Genomic DNA, 17003 nt, shown 5'->3' with positions numbered 1-17003 from the left:
ATATTTTATGTTAAAATTTGCAAAATTATAATTATTAAATGAGATGAGATTAAATATCTTTTTAGAATTCTTTTGTTGTCATCGAAAAAATCACCCGAAAAAAGTATCCCAACTATGCATTTCCTTCATTTCTTTTATGCAATTTTTTAATAATCATAAACATTTTAAAATAATAAAAATATACAACATTATTTAAAAACAGTTTCTTAATCATAAAAATAAAAAAGGAACTGGGGACAAAATTAACAAATACAATTTTTCCTTCAATGGAACCCAAAAGGCAAAAACCTTTCTGTTTCAACGGGTCAATGGTCAACGTATTCTGGCGGGAACTTGTGGACGGAGGTGCCGTAGTCCATCCTAACGCCCTTTTGCAGCCTCGTGCTTCCTAACTTTCATGGCGGAGGCGTCATCACGGACATACAAGTAGATTTACTCCTTTTCCTTGTGTGGTCGTTTGGTTTTAGTTGGTGAAAAAGCATTGTTCTGGACAGCCTATAATCTGAATTTCTGACAATTCCCCGTCCAAGTTCAGAATTAGGACGATTCACGGCATTCACGTCGGCTAAAGTTCTAATAAAATAAAGTTCGTGATTAAAAATAGGACTTTACTATATATAGTCGGCAAATACAGTCGACGTACAGTTGGCTATACAGAATAAATAAAAAAAAATTATAAATTTTTTTTATATTCAGGAGGACCTACATGAATAAAAAAAGTTATAAAATTTTTTTTTTTTCATGTAGGTCCCGTATTAATTCACTTTTTTACAGCCGACTGCATCTCTCGACTGCAAAAAGTATTTCTCTTAAAAATATAGGGAAATGTTTGTATCAAATATACATAAACTTCAACGATTGATGATGAGTTTTGAACGATTCAGTTTGAATAAGATTTTCATAAAACAGTTTTAGAGTACTAGCATTAGTTTCTCTATATGTATCTTTAAAATCACAATTTTTAAAGACTGATTTTGTATATAAAAAAAAACTTTCACATTGAATTATGTACTTTTTAACCAAATAATAATAAAATTATTATTTTTATTTTTTTTTAAATTATTATTTTTATATATTTTACAATTAATACAATATACTCAAAAATATAAATTTCATATATCTAAATATTACCAATTTTATATATCAAAACGACATCTTTTATCAATAAATATTAATATATACTAAAAAAGTATTTTATATTACCAACTTAATATAAATTTAATATATCAAAATCATCTTAATATAAATTTCACAAAATTAATTTTAATAGGTAGGAGAGAAAAAATAGTAAAATAATATTTAAAAAATAAATTGTACTTCTTCAAATTTAAATAAACATATTCATAATTATGTAAAATTTTCAAAATGCATAATTTAATATAGGATATTATATAAATAAAAAGATGAATATGAAGATACATGTGCCATTGACAATGCTCGGGGTTAATGGTCAAATGCAAGCGGGAACTTGTAGTCCGGAGGTAGGTGCAGTAAGCGAACTTCCTACTAGTTTCCAGCCACAGGCCTTTTATTAATCTTCATGGCCGAGGCGTCATCACAGACATCATCGCCGCCGGCCAAAAGCTGATGATAAATGCTTATATTTTATATTTTAAGAGCACGCAATCTATGGCCCAATCGTATAAATACCCAGTTGGGTTTCGCATTTCATTCATCCCACTTCTTGTTGAAATCAAGGAATACGAGTATAATCATCGCAAATGGCTGCTAAAATTCCCACAGTTCCTCTGCTCACTCCTTACAAATTGGGGAAGTTCGATCTATCCCATAGGTATGTACTCAAAGATATGAATTATCAGTATATGTGATTGGTTTTGACTTTCCACGTTGTAATCGTGTTAGGGTAATAGTTTTGTTCACTTTTACTTTGCGAGAAACATGTGTTTGTTGAAACCCAGTTGGCATTATGACTGTATCTGTCGTCGTAGTATATCTCTGGATACAATGTCAGCATTCCAGCGAACTCTTGTTCAGTTCTATTGGTTCTTTTTCTTGGTGTGTGCCTGTATGCGTTTATTGTAGCAAGAAGATCAATAAACTCTTGCACCATTTAAATGCTCCATTCCGCGAGAAGATGTGTTCGTGATTTTTTTTTTTTTTTTAAATGTGTTTTCTTCAATTTTTGGAAATTTTTGTTAGAACGAGGAAAACCTCAGGGACACACGAATTTTTTTTTTCCGCAAATATCACAAAAGAACTGCCTGTGATAGTATTGAAAGGAGAAAGAGACGAGGTAAAATATTGTATTCAGTTTGGCCTACTTGTACAGGGGTTGGCGTTTGGAGAAGAAAGGACCTGAACAATTGTGCTTTTTGTTAATTTAACTTGGGCCGAGATTAGGTACTAGAAGTAATGAAAGTCATGACTGAACAAACTATACTTGTGTTGCCTTCAAAACTGCTCAGTTTTGGCTTTTAAAATATTTCCTTGTTCTTTGCTTCAGTTTTGTAGGAGAGGAAAAAAATTTAATTTCATTGTTTAGAGCTCGAAAGAGGGACAAGAGCTATAAACAAACCAACATAATATGTTGGCCCTGAACTTGTATATATATATACATATAATTGCAAAATTGGTCATAGCAATGATATAAGTCATTAATATTGCATTTACAAAACTTGAAGCATTTGCAATGTGTGAATGGTGGAGAAATCATGATGGTCGAAGGACCTAGAGGTTTTTTCTTGAAATTTCCCCCCTTCTGACAGTTATTCATTATTTTACTCATGGAAAAAAAAATTACATTACTCAAGACTTTTCTTTCTGATTCTATTAGCTAGTGTTAACTGTGTTTTTCTCGTCAATTCCTCAAAGCTTATTAAATTTTATAAACTAATTATCCACTGGGGAAATTTTCTAGCTGCCCATTCTTCTGCTGCAATCACTTCATAAATGGATTGTTAGTTTATTTTGCCATAATCTAAAGCTAGCGTACCTCATTCTTGAGGTTAGAAAGATTTATTTTTCAATTAAGTTAATGTGCCATTTACTTTCTAATTTCAGAGTGGTTTTGGCGCCATTGACCAGACAGAGATCTTATGGTAATGTTCCTCAGCCACATGCTATACTGTACTATGCTCAAAGAACTTCCAAAGGCGGTCTTCTGATAGCTGAAGCCACTGGAGTTTCAGACACTGCTCAGGGGTAATTTTAACTATAATAGTTTGGAAAGTTCGTTTTGTGATCCACACTTGAAGGACAGTTTGCATTTTGAGGATTCCCTTTCTTTCCTTGTGAATTTTATGACTTACTTTGGTCTCTTTGGTATTGTAAAGGTATCCAGACACACCTGGCATATGGACAAGAGAGCAAATTGAAGCATGGAAACCCATTGTAGATGCTGTTCATGCAAAAGGTGGAATCTTCTTTTGTCAAATTTGGCATGTTGGGAGGGTTTCAAATCAAGGTTTGTCTTTGAAAGTGACCTTTACTTCTTCTCTTCTAATTCTGATGAATTGGGCTGTGCATTTTAATTGTGAATGGAGAGAGTTAAATGTTAAAAAGGTATAAGTGACAAAAACTTCATATTGAAAAAGTTTGCAATGAGTGAAGGAGTAGTTCTGGTTTACAACAATACAACATTGTGGTTCCATACCATTAATCGAGGAGTCATTGTATATGAACTGATTTTGTTGGGAATTAAATCCAGTGGAAGTTCTGATTGACTTTGAAAATATCTTTAGTGCGGTAGTGTGCAGTGCCCGTGGTTCCATAATCTGCCATATTTGGAAAGAAAACTACCTTTCAAGAGAACCACTAATGGGCTTTGCATATGGCTTCCTATATATTGCGAAGTTTATGCTAAGTGGTGGTTAGTGGTTTCCTTTCATACTCATGTGATTGAAGTTTTTTCTTAGACATAATTCTTTCTTTGATATTGATTTCTACAGGTTTTCAACCAAATGGACAAGCTCCAATTTCTTCAACTGACAAACCTTTCACCCCACAAATTCGATCTACTGGTATTGATGTTGCACAGTTCACTCCTCCTAGGCGGCTAAGGACAGATGAAATCCCTCGAATTGTCAATGATTTTAGGCTTGCGGCAAGGAATGCTATTGCAGCTGGTAAGTTCTTTTCATAAAATGGATCTTGAGATTAACAACATTATTGAGAAAGAATAACAGATGTTGTGCTGAATTAGTTCTAAAATTAATAATAACAGGGGTAAGATACAACGTTTGGTTTAGGCTTATTTGAAATGATGTTATTTAAGTTTATATTAATGCACCAGAAGAAGAGGGCATTCAAAATCAATCTTGACAGCAACGGGAAGCATATTTGTATTATTTGTTTATGCAATGTGGGAAGAATTAGAAGTACAAAGTCTATCTTTAGGCAACATTGCCGCTTGGATCAATTCATTTTCCTTGGTAGATACTCACAAGAAGCATTCTTACCGGCTTAACGCTTTTTTTTTTTTTGTTTTTTAAATAAAAAATAAAAAAATCATGATTGCTTGCTGCCTTCCCGGTATGAAATGAGATTATCACACCACTTTCATGGTTCCCTGGATCAACAATAACTTTGTTGCTTCCTTTGTGAACTGATATTGTTTGTCTTGTGCATAGGTTTTGATGGAGTTGAGATCCATGGAGCTCATGGTTACCTGATTGATCAGTTTATGAAAGATCATGTGAATGATCGAACGGACCAATATGGTGGATCCCTTGAAAATCGTTGCCGATTTGCACTTGAAATAGTTGATGCTGTTGCTAATGAGATAGGAGCAGAAAGGGTTGGAATAAGGCTATCTCCTTTTGCAGATTATATGGAATCTGGAGACTCAAATCCAAAAGCATTGGGCCTTTACATGGCTGAGTCCTTAAACAAATATGAGATTCTCTATTGTCACATGGTTGAGCCAAGAATGAATGGAGTTTTGGAAAAACCTAACACTTCCGATAGTCTTCTACCCATGAGAAAGGCTTTTAAGGGTTGTTTTCTTGTTGCTGGGGGTTATGATAGGGAAGAAGGAAATAATGCCATCATAGAAAACCGCACAGATCTTGTTGCTTACGGTCGTCCATTTTTAGCCAATCCAGATTTGCCTAGAAGGTTTGAGCTTGATGTTCCTCTCAATAAGTACAACAGAGAAACATTCTACACCTCCGATCCTGTTGTTGGTTACACTGACTATCCATTTCTTGAAGATTCTGCTTAGATCTCCACAAGAAATATTAATAGTCTAAAATAATCCCTCTTCTAAATTTTTCTTCCTGGAGTTGTTTCATTGTGTTGTACAAGTGCAATGAAGATATGCTTATAGATATATATATTATAATAATTGTGTCATCTTGGTATAATTTCTTTGGTTATTTTGTAAATGCTAGGATGATTACATGTAATTGCTGTATTATTTGGCCATGAAGAAGGATTATTAATAAAAATTGAGGTCTCATCCTCTTTAGTTAAAAAAGGGTTGAATACATGTTGGTTTGAATCTGCATGCATGTCTGGTAATTTGGCTATTACTATAAGGGATGAAATCAACAATAAAGCATATGAGCTACAATCAAGCAATATCTCAGCAACAGGAACAAACTTGGAAAGTCAATTCTATTTGATCCTTCTCTGTTGTATATAGTTAATGTGTAATTTCCCTTATTCTAGCATTCTTTCTATTTTGTATTGTTTCCTTAGATAGCACTGTTTGTACATGGCTCTATATATATGAATGACAGAATATTCTCTCATGTAACTTAAGAGATATTATTTTCTCAAAGCATCTTTATGGTATCAAGAGTCTATACGGGTTACTGGAGAGTTTTTTTTTTTTTTGTTTTTTCCCTTTTCACATGGAGTCTTCTGCCTCTTTTGTTTCCTCAACCTCTTGAGATCCATATCCATATCTTTTGTCACAGAATGTATCGAACTATGTTTCTCTCAAACTCAGCTCCTCAAATTTTCTACTCTAGAAAACATAAATGCTGAACATTCTTGAAAGCTATGACCTTCAAGGATTCATCACAGGTGATATCCAACCCCCCATCACAACTTATTCTAGATGAATCTAATACATCTCAACTTAATCCACTTTATCATAAGTGGCGCAGGTCTAATAGGCTGGTCAAAGGATGGCTTACAGCCACCTTGTATAAGGAAGTGTTAGGGATTGTTATTGGCCTAAACACTGCCTCAGAGGTTTGGAGTGCTCTTGTTCATACTTTTGCAAGAGTATATTATGATTGTAGTCTTGCTCTTAAGCAAAGACTTACCTCAATCACGAAAGAATCTGATTCCCTGAGTGAATACCTGAGGAAATTTAAAACAATTTGTAATGAACTTGCTACTATTGACAAGCCTGTTTCTGAAAATAAGAAGTCTTAGTAGCTTCTCAATGGTCTTAGTAAGGACTTTGAAGTTTTTACAGCAACAATGCTTAGGCTTCTTGTTCACTCATACTTTGAAGTAGTAACTCTGTTGGAAAGCTATGCTGATAGATACAAATCTAATACTGCTCCTTCACTTATGGTCTTCTATGGATAGAAGTCACACAAACAAAAGAAACCACCTGCCAACACAGGTTCTTTTACATCCAAAGGTCGTGGCTTTGTCCAAAGCCAATCCATTGGATCCAAATCAAACTACATCCCTAGCAATTAGTCATGTGGTCAACCTTTATCCTTCAATCTCAAGTTTGCCAATAGAGCGGAAATTATTTGTCAAATCTGCAACAAAAGAAACCACACTGCACTCAAGTGTTTCAATCGCTTTAATCATTCTTTCACAAATGACAAACTTCCTTAGAGTTTTATAGCAATCAAGATGGATGAAGCTCCTGACACATCTGCATGGCATCCAGACACGAGTGCCACTGACCATATGATTGCTAATGAAGGCACTCTTCACTCTTTAATTCCATATAATGGTCCTGATGGTGTAGTGGTTGGAAATGGCAAAGTCTTACCTATTACTCATGTTGGTCATGCATTGGTTGGCTTCTCTCACTCTCCAATTTAGTTGAATGATGTGCTTGTGGTACCTAACATTAAGAAGGATTTATTATCTATTAGTAAGCTCACATCTGACTATCCACTGAAATTTGAGTTTGATCGACATGGTTTTATGATAAATGACAGGATAACCATGAAGACAATAGCCAGGGGCAGGAAGAAAAAGGGTCTATACATTTTTGATGATGTTGTCCCAACTCCTCAGAATAAACAGACCTATTTCTCTTCAAGATTTCGATCCACCAATAATGAGAACTGGCATCTGAGGCTTGGACACCCAAACTCTAGAGTATTAGACTATCTTTGTACAAAGAAGTTTATTACTCTTGATTCAAAACATGTTTCTTTTGAAACTTGTATAAGCTATCAAATGGGAAAAGTTTGTAAATTGCTTTTCTTTCAAGAGAAAATACTGTCAGTATTCCTTTTCAAAAAGTTCATTGTGACCTATGGGGACTTGCTCCCATTCTCTCTAGAGAAAAATATAGATTCTATGCTATTTTGTTGATGAAGCTACAAATTTTACATGGTTGATTCCTCTAAAAAACAAGTCTGATCTTCACTCTGCCTTCATTTAGTTTCATATGTTTGTCATGTGCCAATTTAATGCCAAAATCTATATTTCAAACTGATGAAGGAGGTGAATTTAATGACAAGAACCTCACCCAATATTTTCACCAACATGAAATTCTTCATCAATCTGCCTGTCTTAAAACACCTGAACAAAATGGCAAGGCTGAAAGAAAACACATAAGTATAACCAATTTAGGTTTGACTATGATGTTTCATGACAAACTCTCATCTAGATTCTGTTTAGACTGTTTCTCTACGGCTGTTTTCCTGCTTAACAGACTGCCATCACCTGTGCTCAATATAGACTCTCCTTTCTTCAGGATTTATAATAAACATCCTGATTATAGCATTCTTAGAACAATTGGGTCTAGATTCTTTTCTTATCTTGGAGATTATAGGTCAAATAAACTTGAACCTAAGTCATTGCCATGTGTCTTTATTGGATACAACACTGAACACAAAGGCTACAAATGCCTTTATCCACCAACTAGTTGAATCTATACATCTAGACATGTTGTGTTTGATGAATCTGTCCTACCTTATTCTAAGCCCACTATGCTATATGATTCTCTTCCTGTTGAAGGGGAATTCTCTAGTTTCCTTGAATGGCACATTGGCACTTCCCAGGAACCTGTCGTGCAGCCTTTGCCTTTACCCTTTGACTTTGCTTCTCTTCCCATATCATTAGCTCTGCCAGAGAGCAACAATTTATCACCTCCTATGATTACTGCATCACATTTTGACCCAAGTCCATTGCACAATATAGATTCTCCTATTCCTGCTTTTTTTGAAACTCCCAATCCAACATCCTATGCAAACCAGGGCAAGGTGTGGAATACACAAACCTAACCCACGTTATGCAAACTTGCATAATCTGGTCTCCATTCCTGCTGAGTTAAAGTCTATCAAATCTGCAAGAAGTCACTCTGGTTAGTCTGCTGCAATGGAAGAAGAACTAGCTGCAAGTGCAGCAAATTGGTACCAAGAACTGCTGACATGAATGTCATTGGCTCAAAGTGGGTGTACAAGGCTAAGCTAAAAGTAGATGGCACACTTGAAAGACTTAAAGCAAGATTAGTTGCCAAAGGGTTCAATCAAGTGGATGGTTTGGACTTCTCAAAAACATTTTCTCCAGTTGTGAAGCCTGCTACTATAAGGGTGGTTCTCACACTTGCCACTATTAAAAATTGGGCACTTCATCAATTAGATGTTAGGAATTCCTTTCTTCATGGCTTCCTTAACAAGCCTGTTTACACGCAACAACCACCAGGCTATGTCAATGAGCTTCATCCTCAGCATATGTGCAAACTCACTCGAGCCTTGTATGGCCTCAAACAAGACCCTCGAGCCTGGTTTGACAGACCTTTGAGTCACCACTGTTGTGGCAAAATTCACGAATAATGCACGCCATGGTGCGGCTACCTTCTAAGCTAACCTTATTATTATTTTTATTATTATTATGAGTAGCTTCCCTTAGAATATTTTGAAGGAATTGACACAACGCAACAATGCACATCTTGTTAGGCGTTTGCAATTGTATATGCAATCTGGATAACCAAGCTAACGTGCTCCCAGTTGAATAATCGTTGCATGTAATTAAAGATGTTTTGAGAAAATAATATCTCTCGAGTTACATGAGAGAATATTTTGTCATTCATATATATAGTGCCATGTACAAACAGTGCTATATAAGGAAACTATACAAAATAGAAAGAATGCTAGAATAAAGGAAATTACACATTAACTATATACAGCAGAGGAGGATCAAATAGGATTGACTTTCCAAGTTTGTTCATGTTGTTGAGATATTGCTTAATTGTAGCTCATCTGGTTTATTGTTGATTTTATTCCTTATATTCCCCCTCAAACTTGGCTGTGGTAGGTAACAAAGGCCAAGTTTATCTCTCATCAATTTGAATGGACCTTTGAGCAAGGGCTTTGTAAAAATATCAGCAAGCTGATTAAGGAAAGTCACATACTTAGTCTCCAATGAGCCGAGTGCTACTCTTTCTCTGACATAATAATAATTAAGTTCTATATGCGTTGTTCGAGCATCTAGAATAGGATTTACTGACATATACAGAGCACTCATGTTATGACAGTGTAGAATTGGTGCTTTTGGTAGTGGCACTCCAAGGTCTCTGAGAAGGATTGAGAGCCAAGTTAGCTCAACTTCAGTAGATGCCATGGCCCTATATTCAATCTCAGCACTTGATTTGGACACTGTAGATTGCTTCTTTGCACTCCATGAGATACAATTGCTTCTTTGCACCCCATGTTTATATTAGATTATTTCTTTTTAAAGCTTATAATTATATGGTTCAAGTATATTTAACAAAAAAAATACTTGTCCAGATCTCAATTCAAACAATCTGACAATGATATTAACCATAATGATCTCACCAAATAACATGGTTGGTTGGTCAGTTCAGTCATGGCACCTATCAAACGAGTCGTGAGTGGCTTTTTTATCCATCTCAATGGATTTAGGGAAGGATAATAAATATTTTTTAAATTATATAACATACATTTTTAATTTAAAAATGAAACTATAAAATATAATATCTTAGTATTATATTAATTAATTTTAAAACTTAAATTTAAAAATATATATTTAAATAGATAAAGAATATAGTACTAAAAATTTGAATTCAAGATGTCTGTTATGATATTACGTGAAATTATCACTTATATAAAAGACTTAAATTGATAAATAAAAATAGATTTATATTATTTAATTTATATCTTAATATTAATTGAGATCCTCAAGAGTATCAAGAATATTAGACCACATTATTAAATGAACGAGAATTTAGGAAATGTTTGAATAATCATGAGTTGAGATGAATTGATATAAAAGTTAAAAGTTGAATAAAATATTATTAAAATATTATTTTTTAAAATTATTATTATTTTGAGATTTGAAAAAATTAAATTATTTACTTTATTTTATATGAGAATTTTAAAAAATTATAATAATTAAATAAGATAAGATAAAGATTTATTTTTAACCTATCCTTAACAAATACAATTTTTCCTTCAAATAGAATTCCAAAAACCTTTTTGCCTCAACGGGTTAACGGTCGTCTATATTCTAGCGGGAACTTGCAGACAGAGGTGCAGTAGTCCATCCAAACGTCCTTTTTGCAGCCCCGTCCTGCCTAACTTTCATGGCGGAGGTGTCATCATGGACATCACCGCCCTCCGCCATGATGGTGAATATGTTCATATTTCTCGAATCTTCTGGTCAATCATCCATCAAGAGATCGTAACGAGTATTAGCAATATCGCACCACGTTTTTTAATACACAACAATTTAACAATTACAAAGACTTTTCCTTCGAACATTATAGAAGCCGTTTTGTATCAACGGGTGAATGGTCAATATATTATGATCGGAAATTGTTGAGGGAGGTGCAGACGTGCAGTACATGCAAACGCCCATTTTGCAATCAAATGCTTCCAATATTCATGCCCGAGGCGTCATCACAAACATCACCTCGATCTGGATGTTCATTAAACATTAACGCGCGTATTCGAAGACTTTTACATATTTTCCGCACAAACATTTTTGGTACATTATTAGTGGTTACTAATCTCATCCCCACTAGGTGGGGATTCCATTTTATATATTATTTGTTTTTTTAAAAATAATACGTATAAAATTAGTTTCGTAATTTTTTTTAATCCAAGAGATATTTTTAAAAAATAATTAATAAAAGTTACATTATTTTACAGAATAAAAATATTACAATTATAAAAAAATTATATAAAAATAAATTTACAAGCTGACGTGACAATATTTTTTATTTTTATAGAAATATTCTCAGTTTATTTTATATTTTTTTGTGGTTCCGATTTTTGTTGTTTCCTTTTGGGTGGGTCCACACCATCCTTGGAGGCTCCCGCTAGGTTAAAATATTTAGGAAAACTCTATAAGAAACCGGCGTGGGGAACCGCGGGGAAACCACGTCCCACGTGGCAAAATGAATACGACGCCGTTTTCCCTCCTTCGTTAGTCTTCCCCTTTTCATTTCCGTTTGAAAGTTTTCCCCCATCTTCTTCATCTTCCCTTCGTCTTCCCCTTTCCCCCATTTCTAGACCTCCCTTCCATTTTCAAGCATTCGTCTTCCACCATCCTCACACGAAAACCGACGACGAAGGACCTTCTTTAGGTGCATTCTTTACAAATAATATTCTCCATCCAAGTAATATTAATGGAGTTAAAAAGCCAGTTCCATCCAATCCAATAAACCAGATATAGAACTTCAATCACTTACCAAACAACAAGATACAACTAAATACCATAACACCTTCATCTTAAAGACTTGGGCAACACGGACCATTTTAAAAGTTCTACGAACATACCCATGCCTTCCAAGCAGTACCACTAGAGCTAAAAAAAATAAAAACATGCATGCCTTTGCTTGTATCATGTTGTTCGCATTCTGCATGTGTCTTATTGTTCATATTTCAGAAGCTAAAAATCAAGGAAAAGGAACTTCTAACCAAGATCTTACCAATATTTCACCTTCAGATTTCAGAAAATGAAAACCAAGATCTTACCTGAAGCTAGCCACGAAGACAAGAAGCCAACGAACAGAGATTTGAAGACAAGATGACGAGGACAAGGTGACGAGGTAGAGCTCTTCCTTCTTCCAAACCCGAAGACGATAGCAACAAAAAAATTTCCTCTAGACTTGAAGCCGACGGCGACAAACGTTTCCCTCCAGACCCGTTTCTTCTGGTTTTTGGCTTCTGAAATTACAAATTTTCCCTCATTTCCATTCGGTTCGATTTTCTTCCCTTTTTTTTTTTTTTAATCAGCTGACGTGTCAGACGATTCCCCAAAGGGTGCGCGCGGCGGTTTCCTGTAGCACTACTCAAATATTTATTTTGTTTTTTTTCTTCTCATCATTTTTTAATACTTTTAAATATTTTTTTAAAATAATTATAACATTATTAAATAATATTATCTTAATCACTAAATAAATAAATAAAAACTTTAAAATAGAAAATTTGGAGCTGCAGGTCCAAGCGGGATCCCCATCATCCCTAGCCTTTTCCTTTCCTTTCCTTTTATAGTCGTTTGGTTTTTGTTGGTGAAAAAGCTGTCCTCTGGACAGCCTAAATCTGAATTATGGCAATTCTACGTCCAAGTTCAGAATTATGACGATTGACGGCATTCACGTTGCAGTTTATTGTAAAGTACTAATAAAATAAAGTTCGTGATTAAAAATATAGGAGATGTTTGTATCAAATATACATAAACTGCAACGATTGATGAGTTTTGAACGATTCAGTTTGAATAAGATTTTTCAACAAATTTTAATTGATTTAGCCTCGTTTGGTTATTAGAAGAGATAAGATATTTTATTAAAAGTTTAATAAAAATTTATTATAATATAATTATTTAATATTTATTTTATTTTAAAATTTGAAAAAATTAAATTATTTATTAAAAAATTATACAAGATAAATGAGATAATTTGATTTTATATTAAGATGCCAGCCAATTTTAAACGGTCAATACATGGTCAATTCAAGCGGCAACTTGCGGAGGGAGGCGCAGACAGTCTAAACGAACCTCCTATTAGTTTGCAGCCACATGCCTCTAGTTAATCTTCATGGCCGAGGCGTCATCACAGACATCATCACCGCCGGCGGAAAAGCTGATGATAAATGCGTTAATATTTTAAGAGCACGCAATCTATGGTCCAATTGTATAAATCCCCAGTTGGGTCTGGCATTTTATTCATCCCACTTCTTGTTGAAATCAAGTAATACGAAAATAATCATTGCAAATGACTGCTAAAACTCCCACCATTCCTCTTCTCACTCCTTACAAATTGGGGAAGTTCGATCTATCCCATAGGTATGCACCTTGCAAAGTCCTTTTTTTTTTTTTTTTTCCGTATTAATTATATAAGTTGTGAATATTGCATTCACAAAAGTTGAAGCATTTGCAATGTGAGAATGATGGAGAAATCATGGTGGTCGAAGGACCTAGAGGATCTCTTCATTTCCACTCTCCTACTACACAGATTTTTCCTGAAACTTCTCTGTTTTGCATGGAAATTTGGCTGTACTTGAATCATGATTAATGAACTCAACGAAAAATTCCATGCTATTATAACGAAGATAAAGAGGCATATCATTTTATTCTTCTAACTCTCAACGGGCAACGAATATGTGCTGTGTGTAATGTACCTTATTCCCCAGGTTAGAAAGATTTGTTTCTCAATTGAGTTAATGTGTCATTTACTTTCTATTTTCAGAGTAGTTTTGGCGCCAATGGCCAGAAACAGATGTTACGGCTATGTTCCTCAGCCACATGCCATCTTGTACTATTCTCAAAGAACCTCCAAAGGTGGCCTTCTAATTACTGAAGCCACCGCAGTTTCCGACACTTCTCTGGGGTAATTTTATCTTGTAAAGTTCTTTCTATGGTCCACACTTGATGGACAGCTAGAATTTTGAGGATTCCCTTTCTTTCCTTGTAAATTTTGTATGACTTACTTTTGTTTCTTTGGCGTTGTAAAGGTTTCCGGAATTACCAGGCATATGGACAACAGAGCAAGTTGATGCATGGAAACCCATCGTAGATGCTGTTCATGCAAAAGGGGGGATCTTTTTTTGTCAAATTTTGCATGTTGGGAGGGTTTCAAATCAAGGTTTGTCTTTAAAAGTGACCTTTACTTCTTCTCTTCCAACATTGAACAATTGGGCTGCGCTTTTTGCCTGTGAATGGAGAGAATTAAATGTTGACAAGGTATAAGTGACAAAAGCTTTATACTTATTAAGAAGGAAGCATTGTAGAAAAGAATGGTTCTTTCAGTCAGTTGTTCTTTTGTAAAAGTGATATTTAGATAATTTTTTTTCTTGTTTTTGATAGGCAGATACCACTTGCTTTATTTCAACTTAGTCAAATACATGTTTTGACCCTTAATCAATTCTAAAACCAGAATATTTTGTATAAAGAAGGCATAACAGCTCTATCATCTCTGTCTCTCGCACTTCATTTATTTCTTCAATGTTTTAGCTTTTTTCTTTGTGGGGCTTTGTGAAGGAACATCCTGTTTTAAGTACATATTAACAGATCATAACTTTTGTTTTTTAGTTCTTAACTTTTTAAGGGGTGGTTTCTGATTTCTTTTCACACTCGCGTGAAGGAAACATTGTATTAAACATTAATTCTAAGCTCTTGTTAATTTGGATTTTTTTTTCCCCCCCCCTCTATCACATTGTTTTTCACAGCTCCAATCTCTTCAACTGACAAACCTTTGACCCCACAAATGATAAATAATGGAACTGATGTTCCACGTGAGTTCGCTACTCCAAGGCGGCTACGGACAGATGAAATCCCTGGAATTGTCAATGAATTTAGGCTTGCAGCAAGGAATGCTATTGCAGCTGGTAAGTTCTTTTCATAAAATTACTATACTACATTCGATTGTTGCGGGGGTAAGATACAAAGTTTATGGACAAATATGAGACCTACGGGGAAAAAAAAAAATTATTTTTTAATAGTAGTAAACTCTACTTTTTTCACATAGAGTACGTTGAGTTTGTATGTCTTAAAATTATATTTAGCATTACTCTTATATTAATACACCCAATGGAATTCAAAATTGACATGTATCAATCTTGAGAGCAGCAGGAAACATATTGCTTTTGTTTGTTTATGTAATCTGGGAAAAATGAGATGTGATTTTTTGGCATGTGTTGCCCCTCGGATAAAGTCAGTTTCTCTTATTTTGAGATTTTCTTTGTTAGGTACTCACGATAAGCATTCTGTAATTGATTCCATGAATAAAAAAAGTTCACAAATGCTTGTCGGATTGAAATGAGATTATTACAGCTTTTTCATAGTTCCTTGTGTCTAGTGTCAAAATATAGCCTTTAATTTTATTTCTTCCTTTCTGAGATATTTTTTTGTCTTATGCATAGGTTTTGATGGAGTTGAGATCCATGGAGCTCATGGTTTCCTAATCGACCAGTTTATGAAAGATCAAGTGAATGATCGAACGGACCAATATGGTGGATCCCTTGAAAATCGTTGCCGATTTGCTCTTGAAATTGTTGAAGCTGTTGCCAATGAGATAGGAGCTGAAAGGGTTGGAATAAGGCTATCTCCTTTTACAGACTATATGGAATCTAGAGACTCGAATCCAAAAGAACTGGGACTTTACATGGCTGAGTCCTTAAACAAATATGGAATTCTCTATTGTCACATGGTTGAGCCAAGAATGAATGGAGTTTGGGAAAAACCTAACACTTCCGACAGTCTTCTACCCATGAGAAAGGCTTTTAAGGGTAGTTTTATTGTTGCTGGAGGTTATGATAGGGAAGAAGGAAATAACGCCATCATAGAAAACCGCACAGATCTTGTTGCTTACGGTCGTCAATTTTTAGCCAATCCAGATTTGCCTAGAAGGTTTGAGCTCGATGTTCCTCTCAATAAGTACAACAGAAAAACATTCTACACCTTCGATCCTGTTATTGGTTACACTGACTATCCATTTCTTGAAGATTCACCTTAGATCTCCACAAGATCTAAATGCTATGTTTTTTAATTTTTTATTTTTCCTGAAGTTGTTTCATTGTGTTGCACAAGCGCAATGAAGATATGCTTATAGATTTATAATATAATAATTTTGTCATCTTGGTATAATTTCTTTGGTTATTTTGTAAATACTAGGATGATTACATGTAATTGCAGTATTCTTTGGTCATAAATAAGGATTATTAATAAAAATTGAGGTATTGTCCTCTTTAGTTAAAAAGGGTTAAACACATGTTGGTCCGAATCTGCATGCATGTCTGGCTATCAATGTGAATTGTAATTTGGCTATTAAGGGCAACAATTCTTCAGCATGCGAGCACGTTAGCTTGGTTGCATATACAATTGCAAACGCCTAACAAGATGTGCATTGTTGCGTTGCGTCAGTTCCTTCAAAATATTCTAAGGGAATCGAAGCTACTCATAATAATAATAAAAATTAGCTTAGAAGGTAGCCGCACCATAGCGTGCATTATTCGTGAATTTTGCCGCAACGGTAGCCGACTCAACAGCATAAGTTTTTAGCGGCAGTCAAGCGTCGCCGTAAAAGGATAAAAGTAGCCACAATAAGTTGTGACGTCTAACGAGGTCGAGGCCCCGGAAGGCTCTGCCATTTTTTCTTTTCCTGAAAGATTTATCTAGTTAAATTTATTTCTTGTTTTATTTTAAAATTTTAAATTAAGATATAATATTCTTATTCTATTATTTTTTTAAAGCTTATAATTATATGGTTAAAAGTATATTTAACAAAAATATCCGCTTTCACTAAAGAGCTAGCGATGCAGTATGTAATTGCGCGTGCTAGGTGTCATCTATAAGTTAGTTTTATCGGAAACTAATAAAGAGCTGTCACGTAATGGGTTCTTTAAGAGTTGACTTTGGACACATAATAT

General features: G+C 34.6%; 2 protein-coding genes across 2 annotated transcripts; both read left to right on the top strand.

The window, feature by feature from the left end:
• The first annotated feature begins 1494 nt into the window (after positions 1-1494).
• On the top strand, positions 1495-5313 carry LOC122307562 (12-oxophytodienoate reductase 2-like). Its single transcript, XM_043120489.1, has 5 exons — positions 1495-1792; positions 3022-3162; positions 3294-3424; positions 3909-4085; positions 4590-5313. Exons 1-5 carry the CDS (start codon positions 1722-1724, stop codon positions 5180-5182), a joined length of 1113 nt encoding a protein of 370 aa, XP_042976423.1. The 5' UTR covers positions 1495-1721; the 3' UTR covers positions 5183-5313.
• Positions 5314-13131: 7818 nt separating this feature from the next.
• LOC122307926 (12-oxophytodienoate reductase 2-like) lies at positions 13132-16273 on the top strand. Its single transcript, XM_043121059.1, has 5 exons — positions 13132-13422; positions 13826-13966; positions 14091-14221; positions 14805-14963; positions 15498-16273. Exons 1-5 carry the CDS (start codon positions 13352-13354, stop codon positions 16088-16090), a joined length of 1095 nt encoding a protein of 364 aa, XP_042976993.1. The 5' UTR covers positions 13132-13351; the 3' UTR covers positions 16091-16273.
• The last annotated feature ends 730 nt before the right edge of the window (positions 16274-17003 follow it).

Source organism: Carya illinoinensis, chromosome 4 (assembly GCF_018687715.1).
Source record: "Carya illinoinensis cultivar Pawnee chromosome 4, C.illinoinensisPawnee_v1, whole genome shotgun sequence".
NCBI lineage: Eukaryota > Viridiplantae > Streptophyta > Magnoliopsida > Fagales > Juglandaceae > Carya > Carya illinoinensis.
This window is presented reverse-complemented; position numbering and strand designations above follow the sequence as displayed.

Excerpts from the sequence above, each read along its gene's own strand:
- LOC122307562 (XM_043120489.1), top strand. The coding sequence starts at position 1,722 with ATGGCTGCTAAAATTCCCACAGTTCCTCTGCTCACTCCTTACAAATTG. Across the intron at positions 1,793-3,021 it reads AAGTTCGATCTATCCCATAG|AGTGGTTTTGGCGCCATTGA; the intron begins GTATGTACTCAA and ends TTCTAATTTCAG. Across the intron at positions 3,163-3,293 it reads GTTTCAGACACTGCTCAGGG|GTATCCAGACACACCTGGCA; the intron begins GTAATTTTAACT and ends GGTATTGTAAAG.
- LOC122307926 (XM_043121059.1), top strand. The coding sequence starts at position 13,352 with ATGACTGCTAAAACTCCCACCATTCCTCTTCTCACTCCTTACAAATTG. Across the intron at positions 13,423-13,825 it reads AAGTTCGATCTATCCCATAG|AGTAGTTTTGGCGCCAATGG; the intron begins GTATGCACCTTG and ends TTCTATTTTCAG. Across the intron at positions 14,222-14,804 it reads TGGGAGGGTTTCAAATCAAG|CTCCAATCTCTTCAACTGAC; the intron begins GTTTGTCTTTAA and ends TGTTTTTCACAG.